The sequence below is a fragment of the Canis lupus genome, chromosome 27 (assembly GCF_003254725.2).
Source record: "Canis lupus dingo isolate Sandy chromosome 27, ASM325472v2, whole genome shotgun sequence".
NCBI lineage: Eukaryota > Metazoa > Chordata > Mammalia > Carnivora > Canidae > Canis > Canis lupus.
Window position 1 is genome coordinate 22,456,321 of NC_064269.1, and position 16,457 is coordinate 22,472,777.

Here is a 16,457-nt window from a genome sequence, read left to right on the forward strand (position 1 = left end):
CTTTCCATCAACTCATCTTCTATGTCACTCACTCTCTCTTCTGCCTCATTAACCCTAGCTGTTAGAGCATCCAGTTCAGATTGCATCTTGGTTAAAGTATTTTTAATTTAGGCCTGATTAGTTTTCAATTCTGCAGTAAGAGAATCTCTAGAGTCTTTTATGCTTTTTTAAAGAGCCACCAGGAATTTTATCATTGTAATGTTGAATTATGTCTCTGACATCTTACTTAAATCGATATCCATTCGAACTGTGGCAGAGAGTATTACTTCCAGTTGTTTCTTTTGTGGTGCATCATTCCTTCCATTGTTATTTTGTCCAGTGCAGAATGGCTGTATGAGTGAGTAGAGTAAAAAAATATCAACCACGACCTAAGTAAAATACACCCTATCTGACTGTGATTTGCAGTTTATAGCACAAGTTGAGCTTTCTCCTGGGCACTCCTGTTTTTTATGCATCTCCAGGAATATTGAGACTTTGCTGCTCCTTCTGGAATTTTGCCCTATTTCACCACTGAGCACTTTTCAGGCAGGCAAGACTCTCTCAGGAGCAGATTTTAAAGGATCCAATTGCATGCCCTAGTGCTGCACCACTTTCCTGCAGTGTCTTACAAAGCCTCCCTCCCCTACACTGTTTATCTTCCAATATATCCCGTTTCTCTTCTTCACACTCCTACTTGTAAGACGTGATCACTTTTCTCTCTGTAGTGTTCCAGCTGTTCTTTCTTTACATCTCAGGTTGAATTCATAAGTGTTCAGGGTGGTTTGAAAGTTATCTAGCTAAATTTGGGAGACCAGATGAAACAAGGATCCCTACTCTTCTACCATCCTGCCTCCTCTCCACTGTCATTTATTTCGCATATAAATGCCAATTTTTGACAAAGTTCAGCAAAGATAGCTCATCTCTGCTTCATGTAGCATCAGCTGAGGTGGTGATACAGGGGCCTGGAGAATCTAATCTACATTCCAGGCAGCTCACTCACCTGGATGGCAAGATGGTCTAATTTGCAAATCTTTTAGTTTGGGATTTATGTACACCACTTCCCACTAACTCCAAGGGAATCCATTTCCTATAGATTTCTTAGCATTTTTTCATAACATACTTCTTGTCTACTTCACTTTTTTCCAACACACTTTTATGTCAGCAGCCAATTAGGTTTATACCTTTATAACTTTTCTATAACCCTAAGGAGGTAATTTTCCTGTTTAGAGTTAAGATAATATAGTCAGTTCATGAACCTCTGTCAGTAATACCTAGGTTTTCTACATGGTGATCCCTGAATAGTATATATTATAAATGTCTGAATTTGGGGCAGCCCTGGTGGCACAGCGGTTTAGCGCCGCCTGCAGCCTGGGGTGTGATCCTGGAGATCCAGGATCGAGTCCCACATCGGGCTCCTTGCATGGAGCCTGCTTCTCCCTCTGCCTGTCTCTCTCTCTCTCTCTCTCTGTGTGTCTCTCATGAATAAATAAATAAAATCTTAAAAAAAAACCTTAAAAAAAACAAACATAAATGTCTGATTTTGGATACAATACTCTTTTTCCTTTCTTTTTAGGTTAAATGGATTCTTAATTAGATACATTTGAAAATTAAAGTCTGCTTTTTATTGAAGGTATACAAGGGAAAAGGGGCAATTGCTTAACAGGAACTTTCTTTGCATGTCATCATTAATTCTCAGTGTCTGATCTCCATGGGTTAAACTCAGTGGTTTCTCGGTGTTTCCTTTTATGGGAGAGGGAAATTGTAATGATAAATAATAAGAGTAACAGTTTCTAAGATTTACTATGTGTTTGGCACCTGTTTTAAGCTTTTTACATGTATTAACTTACAACTCCCCCAAATTCAATAAGGTAGATACTAATATCTCTTTTTTAGAGGAAGGGAAGAAAAGACATGTTAATTAGCATATATTGCATAAGGTCACACAGCTAGTAAAGAGTGAAACCTATAAGAGGTCTGATTTCCCTTTCTTATCCATCACACTACATTGAAAGCGTTTTGGTGACAGTTGGGAATGGTCTTAGTGATATGTAACTTAAAATATTCACTTGCTTATGCACTGACAATCATGGAATTATAGAATTTCCCCATAAAATTTCTAAACAATAGGGATTATACAATACAGTTCTTCACTTTTAAGCCTCAATCCCCACCCCACCCCCCTTTTTTTTAATGAGCTGGCCCTGTTTTTGCTAAAAAAAAAAAAAAAAAATTAGCTTTAATTTAATATATGGACCAAAATTTATTTTTTTCATGATTTTACTTTCTTCTTTCAGATTTTTAGCCCCATAAGGTCCAATTAAAAAATATTATGTTATCAAATTTTGTGTTAAGCCACTTTTTTGTTATTTTATAATGAGAGGTAGTGGAATATGCCACCCCAAAATATGCTACTTTGGCATAAGGATATTTTAAGTTAAGAGCAATTGAAAAGATGCAGATGTAAGAAAAGCTGCCTACCCTCCCCCTATTTCCCTAAAAGTAGGACATAAAATTTCAAAGGTGTCCCTCCTCCCCTCTTTACCAGGAGAGACAGTGGTTAATGACCAGAGACAGCTTCAAACCCTGTCAGCCTGGAGAGGGGACAAGGGGAATCTGCATAACAAACTTTACTAACTAGTCCTTTTCTCTACCCTCAGAAACTGCTTTCCTTTGTCAGTTCTCCACAAATTTGTTGTATTTGGTTGAAGATGCTGTATAGGCCAGGATTCTGAGCCATCTCTTCAGGTTTACTCATTTTTCTCTGGGTATCTCTCATGCATGAGGAATACATATTAATAAGTGAATGGGTTTTTTTCTCTTGTTAATCTGTCTTTTGTTATAGGAGTTTCAGCCAAGAACTCAGAAGGGTAGAGGGAAAATTATTTTCCTCTTCTATAATACAACATATTTTTATACTTATTTTATTAGTAGCATGCTTATTATATGAAAATTCCTAAAATGTTGGTATATAAAATATAAATGGAACCTTCCCCTTTATCCTACCACTATACATCCCTATTACTATTTTGAAGGTTAGCTTTGTGAATAGTTTTGAATTAACTACTTTTTGAAGATTTAGTAGCTAAATAAAAACTTTGTTTTTCAGTATCAGAATTTTTTCCTTTCCCTCCTAATACCAAAATGTTACAATTTATTTAGAAACTGAATTAATCTGATTAATTTTAGCACAGTTGTTGCTGATAGAGAATGCTACTGAAAAACCGACTTTCTTTGAAGACAATGAGGTCGACTTATGCCAATTCACAACCCTGGGTGGAGTGTACCACTTGGATATTTTGGAGCTTCCCCCACAGTATAAACCAATGAAAAGCTGGATGATTGTAGAAGTAGGTTGGTTTTTGAGTCAGATTTATGAGTAAAATAATTTCTCACACTTTTATCTTAAATAATCTAACATCTAGTGAACTTTAACCTTTAACCCTATTAACCATAAAGGAAAAAACTAATTTTAAACTGTCTTGAATTTATGTGTTTAGATTGTGCCAATTTGGTCTTAATGATAGTCTATTTAAAAGGCTTTCAAACTTTTTCTGTAAAGGGTCAGATGGTAAATATTTTCATATTTGTGGGCATGCCAGCTCCATTGCAACACTACCATTGTAACAATACGACAGCCGTATGTAAATAAAAACCTTATTGTCATTTACATATGGACCAGATTTTCCAGGGACCATAGTTTGTATACTCTGGTCTAGATCAGTGGTTCTCAACATGTGGTCCCTTGGCCAAAAGCATTGGCATCATCTGGGGATTTTGTAGAAATGCAAATTCATGGGCCCCATTCTAGTTTTACTGAATCAGAAAGTCTGGAGATGAGGCTTGGCAGTCTGTATTAGCAAAACACACCTTAAAGTTTGAGAACCACTGGTCTGGATCCTTGATGTGTAAAGTATGTCCATGAACCAGCAGCATCAGCATCACCCAAAAACCTGTTAGAAATGCCTAATTTGGTACTTCACCTCAGTTCAACTGAATCTGAATTTTAAAAAGACCCTCAGGTGTTTCATATGCACATTTAAGTTTGAGAAGCACAGATCCAGGTTATGGCAATGTTGCTGATGCATGTTCCATGCTTTTAGTAAGGATGCTGATGACAGCAGTTGTTAGATCATTTTTGAAGGAGTTCCTCACTCCTGTTTCAATAAATAGTAGCATTTTCCCTAGTTAGTGACTTTGTTTACTTTAACTTTGCTTCATGGTGGCTTATGTACCAATTATATCCTGTTCTGTTGTCATAGCTCTTTCCTCCTTCCTTCCCTGCTCTCCAGGCTTTCTGTTTTCTCCCCCTCCCTCCCATTCTCCCTGTTTCTCCACCTCTTTCACTTTCTCTTCCAGCACATCATGTACATAGATTGCCAGGCACTTCTCACCCACAGTTCTACCCATTAACGACCTTGGTACATTTTTTTTTTCAATCCTTGGTACATTTTTGTATTAGAGTGGTATTTCTCAGCATTTCCCCCCCATTATTACCCCTCTAAGGAGACTTTGTAGATCTTTTCTTTCCTAACCCCCCACCCCACGAAATTTTAATGCCACAGTTATATAGTATTTTTGTGTATGTAATATATCTATATCTATCTGTGCTTTATACCTAAACAGTATGATTTATGCCCCCTAAACATTTTCACCCCTTTGGGATGATATTGCAGTTCTTTTCCCATTCTCCCCACAAATGAGAATGCACTTACTAGAGCATGCCTGGGGGAGATAATCTGGACTGTAACCACTTTAAACAATCTTTTAAAAAATTTTTAAAAAATATTTATTTATTTATTTTATTTATTTTATTAGAGTTGAATTTGCCAACATAGAGCTCATCCCATCAAGTGCCCCCCTCAGTGCCTGTCACCCAGTCACCCCCACCCCCTGCCCACCTCCCTTTCTACCACCCCTTGTTCGTTTCCCAGAGTTAGGAGTCTCTCATGTTCTGTCTCCCTTTCTGATATTTCCCACTCATTTTTTCTCCTTTCCCTTTTATTCCCTTTCACTATTTTTTATATTCCCCAAATGAATGAGACCATATAATGTTTTTCCTTCTCCGATTGACTTATTTCACTCAGCATAATACCCTCCAGTTCCATCCCCGTCGAAGCAAATGGTGGGTATTTGTCATTTCTAATGGCTGAGTAATATTCCATGGTATACATATACCACATCTTCTTTATCCATTCATCTTTCGATGGACACTGAGGCTCGTTCCACAGTTTGGCTATTGTGGACATTGCTGCTAGAAACATCAGGGTGCAGGTGTCCCCGCGTTTCACTGCATCTGTATCTTTAAACAACCTGTTTGAATCAGCTTTTCCTATCCCACGGTTACTTGAAGGACAATGGGGAGTCCAAGAAAGGCATCCCTTTGGTGAAGGTAGGCTTTCAAAACTCTTTATCCATAGAAAGGGCCCAGCCAGAGCTGGGGTTTCCAAGAATTCATTCAAAGATCTGTTCTTGAATTTTGTTGGTGTCCTGATATGACCATTTCATATTCTCCACTTGAGCCCAAAGTATCCTCCTTTACACATGTTTTTCTCTTCTGCAACAGAAGTCTTCTTCCTTTTATTCAAGTCTCTTTTCAATAATCTCCCACCTCCTCTAGAGTTTCTACCAATTCTCTGTTTTTCCTCTGTTTTGTACTATTCTTAATCTTCCCTCCTTCTCCCTCCCTAGATCCTTCCCTGCTATGTTCAGATAATAGACAAATCTCCCTGATCCCAGAGATATCTGCTGTTGGCTTAATTTACTTTCTCTTCCCAGCTTTATTGAGATATAATTGACATAAAGCATTGTATAAGTTTAAGGTGTACCAACGTGATGATTTTTAATTTACTTTCATCCATTCATTTCTACACTTCTCAGAAGTTTGCTAATACTCCTTTCTCTCTTTACCTACACACCCTAACCAAGGTATTAGAAAATGGTATTTGGGGTCCTATAGCTCTATTTTTGAGTTGTGATGCCTCCTTGAAGTCATTTGTAATCTTTGGCAAATTATTTGATTTCTCTAAGTTCTAGCTATCTCTGTTAAATATATGTCTTGTAGTATTCCTTGGAGGAATAAGATAATGAGTAAGTCCCAGCATAGAACCTGGACCATAAGAAAATTCTGTAATTCAGATTTAGTGATTTTACCCCTTAATCATTATGTCTTAAGTTTGTTGTGACATTTTGTTAATCTGTAGTTAAATGAGGCCAATCTTCAGTGCTTATAAAGAATAATTATATATAGCTTACTCAGCATTGTTTACATCTTTAATTGTTGCCAGTCAGCTTCTAACTAGATGTTATTTTGGTCATTTTTGAAAAGATACTCAAAGAAGGATTGCAGAAATACATATATCCTCCAGAAACTACTGAAGATGTAGAAACAGAAAATGCTTTCCCACCCATAGAGGTCACGCTTGAGGTTCAAGAGAATGTAATCTTTTTTGAGGATCCTATGGTTGCAAGGTGGGATGCTGAAGGTACAGCAAAACGTTATTCAGCTTTGATAATTATGTAATGAAAAGAGCTATAACACAAATCCTTAAAACAGAAAATACAGTGTGTAAACTCTGAGTTTCTAATCTTCACATTCCTGTGAAAATTCTGGAGTCTTTGTTTGCTCTTTATGGAAATAGAGATTAGAGTTTATTTATAGTTTTGTAACTGTTAATTCCTGAAGTGTTATATCTGCCATCATCTCTGAATAATTACTCATATCATGTTTTAAAAAAATAACAAAAATATCAAAATAACACATGAAAAACAAATAAATGAAAAACCTACTCTCTCCTGAAATGACTACACAATTCAGATTTGGGTAATTGAAATTTACTTTAATAACTTAGAAATTGCAAATCTTATTACAAACAAGTACTGGAGATCGGGAGTGGGCCATTGGCAGACCTGAGATAGAGGAACACTAGCTGCTTTCTGCCTCTTTATAACTTGATTGTTGAACCATGGGAAATTATTGCTTATCCAAAATGTGAAATAAGTAAATAACAAAATCTGAAGTACCAGCAGAATTACAAGCTAATGATTTACTAATTACTAACAAATACTTCATTTGGGGTTGACTGGCTCAACTTTGAAAAGTCTTGTTCTAAAAAAAAAATTTTTTAAAAGTCTTGTTCTTGTGAATTAATGTACATAGGCTTGAGGCTGCTAGAGGAAAGGTATATAGTTTTAAAAGTTAAGGCCTAACATACCACGCGGAGGAGTTTGGACTTGATCCTGTAGACAGGAAGAAACTCCCAGCAAAATTGGCTTTTTGTAGAGATTCTCTTCCAAACATAAAAGATCAATTTATACATATTTTCAGTTGAGTGGTTTCATTCATCTTATTTTTATATAGAAAAAGTGAAACTGTTACTTTCTTCCTTATTCTGAAGGTAAACATTGGCAAACTGATGGCATCAGCAATGTCTCTTATAAATCAGAAGAAAGACTTATAACATTCAGCCTAGAAACGTTTGGCCCTATTACCTTGATTCAAGATACTCATGTTAATATGCCCTTCCAGTCATGGGAACTAAGACCACTTGGTGTGAATAAAGTACTTTTGACCGTGACTACAGTATTTACTGAAGTTCAAATACAAATTAAGGTAAATCCCGGTTATAGTAAGTCATATGAAAGAGGTAAACTGCTTTGATGACAGTAAAAGTATGTCAAAGCAGTCAGTTACTGGTGGTTTACATATTGAAATGTCTTTTATAAATATATTTAAAATATACTTTGAGCCATAATTTCTAAATGCAATAGTAATTGGATAGGTAGTATCATGTAATAAGTAAGGTGCAAATTTGTACCCTAAAGCTACAATCCTGGTTGCAGTGTGACTTCCAGAGAATTTTTGATCCACTCTAAAGAGGCTTCCTCTTCAAAACCAGATGAGAGATTTGAACTCTGTACACCTTCAAATTTCCACTTTGCAAACTTTAAAACTGGATAATTTTGCAATATTATGTTAGATCTTATATATGTAAAAAAATTATCCTTAAAAGTTGCAACATGAATAGCTATCAAATAGCTACTGTAATTCAATGTGACAATATTCAGTGTTCTTAGATCATACTTCACAATGAGAGGAGACCTAGGAGATCTTTTAGTCCCATGATTGTTCAGATAAAGCCCAAAAAGACTTGACCCGCTGGGTGAGATAACAGGGAGACTTTGTGGCAGAGTTCTCAGAGCTAGCCTAAAATAGACCTGTCTTGCATTATTTTTAATACAGAAGAACATAAGGCTAAAAATACACACATAATATACATATATATATATGTATATTATGTAGAACCTAAAGGCTGGAAATGGAATAATAAAGAAATAATTTACTTATACAAGTAAAAAGCTGCTTTCTTCTTCTTGAAACTAGGAAGACCTCTGCATGTTAGCATCAATCAAACTAAGTGACAAAAAGCATTCATCTACTTTGGAAGGAAAATGGATGACTCCGATTTCTTTCATTTTTGCTTTGAAAGAAACTGGATTAAATATCTTCCCTAGTGGACACTCTCATTTTTATGTTATTATAAATTATAAGGTAAGAACAAATCTTTCCAAATTTAATGTAATAGATATTTAGAATGTTAGCAAATATTAAATGTTACATAACTCTTCAGATGTGTTTTAGGCTTTCTATATTCACTTATACAGAATTATAGTTAGGAAGGAATAAACAAGACCAGAAATCCAGGGTTCTTTCAAGTTTAATAATCCTCCCCAAGAAAGTAAGTGTATAGAATGATCTTCATATTGACAAATGGAGCATTATCCACAGCTGGTCAGTTTAGTGCAAAGGTAGGTAGAGCAACTCTGCATTTTGTGTATTTTCTTTCTTCTTCCAGGCTGGATATATAGATTTCTTAAAAGAGTAAATGACTCAGCAGTTTCCCAAATATGACAAATTAGGCAAAATTAAATACATAAAAGGACCACCAATATACAGAACCCACTTCCTTCTTTCTTGGGAGAGGATCCTTGTCTGCATACTGCTTCATGTTACTCATAAGGCTTTAGTTAAATAACATCCTTCCATATTAAACTGTGTGTCCCTTGAGAAGGGGGATTATTCTTTCATCACCTATGATCCTCTGACACCTAGCATATTCCTTGAATCAGATGTTTTGTAAATATGTGATATGTAAATTAAGCCAAAGTAGGTTCTAATCATGAAAGATGTGTTGGGCAGAAAAGTTCTATACCCCAAAACAAGTTTACAGTATACCAGAAAATGATAATCTAGGTTGACATGTAACACATGAAAATAGTATCACTGAGATACTGTACATATGTGTAGAGAAAAAAAAATACCTTGGTTTTAGTAACTCAATTGCCAGCTTCTCTACGAAGGCTGAATGTAGTGTACTTTTCATCTCAGAATATTCATGAATTTTTTTTCTGAACACATATTCTAGGCATTGTTTTAGATGCTTAGGATCCATTAATGAATAAAAAAAAAGGTTCCTGCCCTTGTGGAGCTTACATTTTAGCAGAAGAAGGCAAAAAATATACTAGATAATCTTATATTTTATGAAAAAGAAAAAAGGGCAGACCAGGAATCATGAGGTTAAGGCAACATACAAATAGGGTATTGGAGGAGGGGTGTTCATTGAGAAGGTATTAGATCTGAGCAAAACTCAAAAGTGGGGAATTTAGCCAAGTTGTCTGAGAGAGCAAAGGAAACGCAAAGGCGATGATAATGGTGTGTGTGGGTGGGTGGGTGGGTGGATATCTGATCAGAGAGGCCCGTTGTGGATTAGGACTTTGGTTTCTCTTCTGAGAGAAAGGCAACACTATTGCCCAGTCTTAGCAGTCATGCAATATGACTTACATTTAAAATGGATTTTTCTAAAAAATAAAAAAAAGTGTTTTTCTGTGTTGAGAAGTGACCGTAGGAGGCCAAAGATGGGAGACTAGTTGAGAGGCTCTATGATTAATTCTATTTTATATTGACAGGATCCTTTGGTGGAATTGAAAGCTTATCGACAACTGGCCCTGCTAAGTTCTGCTTTTGCATTTGGTTGGAGCAAGTGGAACGCAGTATGTACTTCAAAAAAAGTTATAGTTAAGGTATAGTATGTAAAATCCGTAACAATGCTTTGTCCTCCAAAAGTAAGTACTCCAAAGTTAAATGAATGTAGGCCATGGTTTCTCCTCTTGAAAAGGTGAAAAAAATTAACATTCAAAATAGTTTTAAAACTTCACTTTTATTTTTGTCAAAAATATAAAACCAAACTATATAAAGATTATGCCTTCATTGTCCATTATGGTATCAAACACTCTTGACTTCAGGCTAGCGTCCTTTAGCTCTTTACATCAACAGGAGAACAAATGGAAGCTTTTCATGTGAATCAAACTTTTTCCTCAGAGATGGTTAGGCCTCCTAGTTAACTTTCTGGCACATTTACTAGTGCCTGATAAGAAAGAGATCACATTCTTAAAGCTGACTGATGAATTGTTTTAGTATAAGCGAGCCACCATATGTACTAGTGTATTGTGTGTTTCTCCCACTTAAAATAAGCTCTTTGAGGATAGGATTTTATTGTTGCAATTGTTAGTATGTTTTTGCCCTTCGTTGTAATATCCCCAGCACCTAGAATGTTCCCTGGCACATGGTAGCTACTAAATAAACCTCTGTTGAGTGAGTTAATACATTTTAATAAGCTCCATAAAAACATGGTTTAAGAAATGGAACACTAAGAATGTTTCTTTTACATTAGCAATTTTGGGGACCAAATTCAAATTATACTCTGCCAAAATACCCAATAGAAGAACTATTAACGAATTTCTCTAATTTTCTTTTTCATTAGCTGAGTGAACACCTTACTGAAGAACCTATTCAGAATCCTAATTGGACCCTTTTAATGTTTAGTGGTAACAGAGCACAAAGGCTCAAGATCAACGAAAACAGTGAGACATTCTCTGAAGCCCTTAAAGAAGAAACTGAGTTTCATTCTACTTTATATCACATGGTTAAGGATTTTGCTTCCAAAGAAGCCATGGAGAAAATCAGGAGCTCCAACTGCCAGTTTATTGACTCTGTGTGTTATATGCTACTCTCCACTAGATTACTCAGCTATTCTTAATCCCCACTGATAAATTTTATGCAATATGAAGAATCAAGCAACTTGGAGCAAAATCAGGTATTTCTTCAATAAAATGTAATGAGTGACTATATTTCAGGACCTTATTAAAATCTCATAAGCATTTTATTCTCAAATTTTATTTTTTAAAAAGTAGGGTTTTTTTTCCCCTATGGCTATTTAGCTTACTGAAACTTTCACTTTTCACTCTATGAAGATTTGAGTGGTTCTTTATTTCAATACATTTTAACAAACAATATATAATATCTCCTCCTCAAAAAGCTCATTAAAAGATCATAGGCAGGCTTCCTCACCATTGTATTTTAGAGAGGAAATCACAGAAAGAGGGAGTATAAAATATCTTACGGTCCTTCTGAGACCCTCTGGTTCTAAGCTATAATTTCCCAACTAAAAATGACTTAATTTACGAAGTTCAGATACTGAAACTTTAAAAATCAAGACACACACACACAGTAAGATATGCTGTAGTCACACTGGTGGTGGTCCATTGTGTTGGAGTCTGGTAAATGGCCACAAGATTTGTTCTAGAGACATCCAGGAGTCCCCATCTGGTGTGGGAGCAGCATCCACAGACTTTTGGAAAAATCGTCCTGTGAGGAAGCTCATCAAAGCTGCAAACAGTACGATGAATGCAACAGAAAGCCAGAGTGCCTTATTTGCTTTTGTGATGGAAGTCGTGAGATTTGTTGCCCAGGAAGCTATTGTGTCATAACTATAAGGAAAATACAAATTCAGAATTTGTTAATAGCAATATTAAAGAATATTGCCAGCAATACCAATCAAGTCATCGATCTGCCCTACATACCACAAACATTGCCTTGTGATAAGCTACGTAATGATCTGCTCTCTTGGTTTGGGCCACAATTTGCACCCCCCCCCCAATAATTTTTAGAATTAGAGAAATTATTTAGACTTAAATGCAATGATGATGATCAGATCAATGATGATCTGAAAATTGGGTGACTCAGGTATTATATTTGAGTATTTATCTCATTGTTTCAATCAGGTAAGGCAACTTAAATCCCTATAGTAGAAACAAAAATGTTATTTACTGGGTAGAGTATGGTGTGTGTGTGTGTGTGTGTGTGTGTGTGTGTATCACTTATTTCTCACCATAACCTGGATTTTTGCTCTATTGAAATATTTAAACTATTTTTAGAAACACCCACAAGAAAAACTTATAAATCTTAGCATTTTACACATGCTACTACTATCATCCCTATCTTCTAGATGAAGAAATTGATGCTCAAAAGTGGATGAACTATGCCATCTGGCTCTAGAACCTAACACTGTGACCTGTCACAGGTTCAGGGATAACTCCTGTAGACCATGTGAAGTTTGTTTTTTATCTTAAACTTAACCCTGCCTCATCTTTTCCATTCTATAAAAATGGTATCATTAGCAAGCAGACAACTTACATTGAAGAGCCATCCCATTTTGATGGATTTTTTCTCTTTTCAGAAAGACTTGGCTTTCTTGTCCTTTCTACTATTTCTTCTCCAGGGAGTTCTGAGTCATCTTTAGTTCTGTAAACAAGTATTATTTTTAAATATTTGAAACTATGGATAATATACTATTTATAAAATATTGCTAAATTTTATTATATTACTAAAGAGGCTCATAACTATTTGTTTTGCTTTAGAAAGATTTGCTATATATCTAATTCTAAAATTCAAATCACTCATCTTTTATTTATGGAAATTTAATTTTAAAAACTTGCTATATAGAAAAATGTTGTTGTAGGAAGTTGAGATACTAGCCAAAGGATAAATAAAAAGGAAAAATTTATAAAGAACATGTAGAAGTTAGTTATCACCACTCCATAATTAACCAGTGTTATTAACCTGTGATTTCTTTCTCTGCTTGTGTATAGTTACTATGCTTTAAAAAACAAAGGTGAATATTTCTTGCTCTGTATTTTCTTATTAAACATATGGTAAAATTTTTTTCCTTCTACCACAAAATTATTAACAGTGGATTTTATGCTAAACTGGAGTAATATCAAAGTGTCATTTCTTCTTTTAAAATCTTAATTTAAAAAGTGTTTATAACAATACATTCAGTACAATCCTATCTAAAATTAATATTTAATGAGCTGGGAAATAGAAATAGGAGCAAATATATTTTAAATAAAATCATCTTGTCTTTAACCCGAACAAAACTTGTTTCATTATCATGTTCATTGATGAGTTCCTAGTTGGATTTGAATTTTGAAATTCCAGGCTCATAATGCCATCACTATTACCAAAGGCAGCTGTTTCTCAAAGTTGTTTTTTTCTTTTCTTCTTGGACATCTAAAGGGAATGTGTTTGTCTGGTTTTAGTTTTTAAGGGAAACATGGGTCCCTTGGTGGTATGTATGGTCGGCTGAATGACTGACTCTTGATTTTAGTTCAGGTCATGATCTTAGGGTCCTAGGATCCAGCCTGGTGGCCAGCTCCATGCTAAGTGGGTGTCTGCTTGTCCCTCTCCCTCTGCTCTTTCCCCAGCTTGCTTGCTATCTCTCTCTAAAATAAAAAAAAAATCTAAATAAATAAATAAATATAAACAAGGCCTTACAAAAATTCTTGTAAGATTCTCAAGATTTCAATCTTTGGTTCACTAAGACTTCTCAATAGAAATCGTACCATACTAACAAAAAGCAAAAAATAGATTTTAATCTTTTGAAGAAAAATTGATTTTTTTTTTTTAACCCAGATCAGAAAAATCCATTATGTTAACTGAAAAGAGTTTCGACACATGCAGTGGGCTCCCGGGATTATTTTAAAAACAAAAACCTGAGAGTAGGCACTATGTCTCATTCATCTTTATACCCCTTAGGATTGAGTTTAGTACCTACCACATAGTAGGCAGGTAATGAACATGTATAAAATGAACATAAAATCGTTTCATTAAAATCTCTCTAGATGAGGAAACTGAGACCAAATAAAGTTAAACAATTTGTCCAATGTCATTCAAGGACTTAGAGGCCACATTTCTTCATGTCCCTCCTCCGTTGCCCTCTACCTGTTGCTATGAAGTATAGCAATACAGAGTTTTGTTTCCCCTACTGTTCATTTACATAAAGAGTAGATAGATGCATATACAATACACATATATTACATATATACCTATATAATTCATGTTTTGCTTTTTAATCTAAGTGGATGGACGTTTCTTCTATGGCTCTTTACTGACCTTTCTCCTTGATGACCAGATACTTAGAGGAAAAAAATAATATTCACAATTCTGGCACACTTCAGGGTCTTCTAACTTAAGACCTCAAACCCTGCAGTTTTGAGTGCTACAGGAGGGCATATGTTTTGCGAATAACATTTATATAATGCTTTACAGTTTATAAAAGTTTTAATTATTTTTTTGATAATGTAGCAATGTCTCATATTTCCATAGAGTAAAAGTGATCCCCACTATTTCCCAGCTCACATCAAGTTAAGACACACACACACACACACACACCAAACTTCACCTACTTTAGTTCACATTTTTCTTCTTCAGCATCTGCCCAGGAATAGGTGCTAATAAATCGGTGTAATGAGGGACGGTGTTCACTCTGCTTTGACCCCAAAATACGCCTAAGTAAAGATGATTATAGCCACTTGTCAAATTAATATATCTGTAGCCATTATCAATTTATTTTCTACTACCCAAATTAATACAAAAATTGTATGTTCTATTTTTTTGGCACATTCACATTATACTTCAAGGAAATTTCATGATTATATACCTATTTTATAATTATTGTACATACACTATGTGTAAATCAAAAGTTACTTTGTTACTTATTGCAAACATTTACTTCAGTAAGTGACAAAGCAGTAGGTTTCCCAAAGAGCAACCATAAAATTAAACTTACCAGCTGCTTGACCTCCTACTGAATCGGTCATTTTCCATCCCAGCCACCTTTAAATTTCAGATGTTAAAGAAATAATGAAATATGAATTTAGTGAAGTTTATGTTTTTGTTACATGAAAATTAATTTGCTTTTGACTAAGAAAGAACACTTAAGAATTTGCTCACCATTCCTGCATTTCCAATATTTCTGGGCAAAGAGGCAATGGTCACCCTTCGGAGAGAAGATGGCTATCCAGAGAGGCCAAAGGTACATTTAGAAAACTACTAGTATTTTATTATTGTATACAACACTAATATATACCCTTGCACATACATATCCCTGCATCTGACCACTGCTGAGCTAACCAGCAGACACATTGTGTTATGGCCATAGTGTCTTCCAGAAATATTGTACCAGTTTATATTCTACCTTCTCCAAAACCTGGATGAGGGCAGCTCCGGTGGCCCAGCGGTTTAGCGCCACCTTCAGCCCGGGGTGTGATCCTGGAGACCCGGGATCGAGTCCCATGTCAGGCTCCCTGCACAGAGCCTCCTTCTCCCTCTGCCTGTGTCTCTGCCCCTCTCTCTCTGTGTCTGTCATGAATAAATAAATAAAATTAAAAAAAAAACAACACTGGATGAGTATAATTTTTGCCAGTCAAATAAGGTTTCTTGTTTAGTTTTTCTGGTAACATCAAACACTTTTTTAATGCTAAATAATCACATATATATCTGCTCTGGAAACTATGATCTTTGCCCATATCAATTTTATTAATGATAATTCTGGAAGAAATTTTTTTCATTGTTAATGCAGCCAAATATATCCTTCTTTTGCTGTCATTTCTTTTATGCTGAGCTTTTCTCAACTCAAGAGGAGATAAAACGTGCACCTATTTTGTAGCTTTTGTTTTCATGGTTTCATTTTTTCCCATTTAACACATTTAAAGATGGATATGATATTTTGATAAACTGATGTGTTTATCAGCCTTGAGATTTGCACAGGAAAATGTTGTATACTATTAGGTGATTCTTTTATTAAAAAAAGACTTTATCTATTTCTTTGGGAGAGAGAGAGCATGAGTGGGGTAAGCCCCCCACCCCAACCCAGTGATGGAGGTTTGATTCCAGGACTCTAGGATCATGACCTGAGCTGAAGGCAGACACAAAGAGCTGAGCCACCCAGGGGCCCCTACTATATGATTCTTAAACACAACTTTAGGAAGTAAAAATATATTAAATGTAGGAAATTAGTTAAAGAAGCTTAAGATTAATCCTTTTATTAAAGCAACATTCCTAATTTAATTTCATAGGTTAGCTGAATATCAAGAATTTCAAATTGCAATCCGAGAAATTTGGCTTCTCACCATGGTTCTGCCCACTACATGATCATAACTAATCACTTAACTTCTGTGAAAGTGATTTTCCTCATCTGTGAAAGACAGAGATTTGGATGGAATGATTTTAGTCTCTTGCTTAAAAATTCTGTGAAATCCTGATTTTCAAACTGGCAAAAACTGCTGGTTGACTTTCAATATCC

The 16,457-nt window shown here is 35.4% G+C and overlaps 2 protein-coding genes across 13 annotated transcripts in view; one reads left to right on the top strand and one right to left on the bottom strand.

Annotated features, from left to right (window-relative positions):
* DNAI7 (dynein axonemal intermediate chain 7) overlaps nucleotides 1-11,193 on the top strand; it is a 65,755-nt gene extending 54,562 nt beyond the window's left edge. For 10 of the 12 annotated variants that reach the window (XM_025455392.3, XM_025455394.3, XM_049102791.1 and 7 more), the window contains 6 exons: nucleotides 3,166-3,326; nucleotides 6,305-6,461; nucleotides 7,374-7,588; nucleotides 8,360-8,527; nucleotides 9,943-10,056; nucleotides 10,797-11,193. In XM_025455392.3, coding sequence (XP_025311177.1) covers nucleotides 3,166-3,326; nucleotides 6,305-6,461; nucleotides 7,374-7,588; nucleotides 8,360-8,527; nucleotides 9,943-10,056; nucleotides 10,797-11,072 — 1,091 coding nt within the window. In that variant the 3' untranslated portion in view covers nucleotides 11,073-11,193. The remainder of the gene's footprint in view (nucleotides 1-3,165; nucleotides 3,327-6,304; nucleotides 6,462-7,373; nucleotides 7,589-8,359; nucleotides 8,528-9,942; nucleotides 10,057-10,796) is intronic. The other 2 variants (XM_035706784.2, XM_049102792.1) reach the window with 2 other exon arrangements.
* Nucleotides 10,175-16,457, bottom strand: part of IRAG2 (inositol 1,4,5-triphosphate receptor associated 2) — a 122,796-nt gene continuing 116,513 nt past the window's right edge. Inside the window, 5 exon segments of the mRNA XM_035706789.2 lie at nucleotides 10,175-11,802; nucleotides 12,509-12,616; nucleotides 14,560-14,661; nucleotides 14,943-14,989; nucleotides 15,107-15,169. Coding sequence (XP_035562682.2) covers nucleotides 11,559-11,802; nucleotides 12,509-12,616; nucleotides 14,560-14,661; nucleotides 14,943-14,989; nucleotides 15,107-15,169 — 564 coding nt within the window. The 3' untranslated portion in view covers nucleotides 10,175-11,558.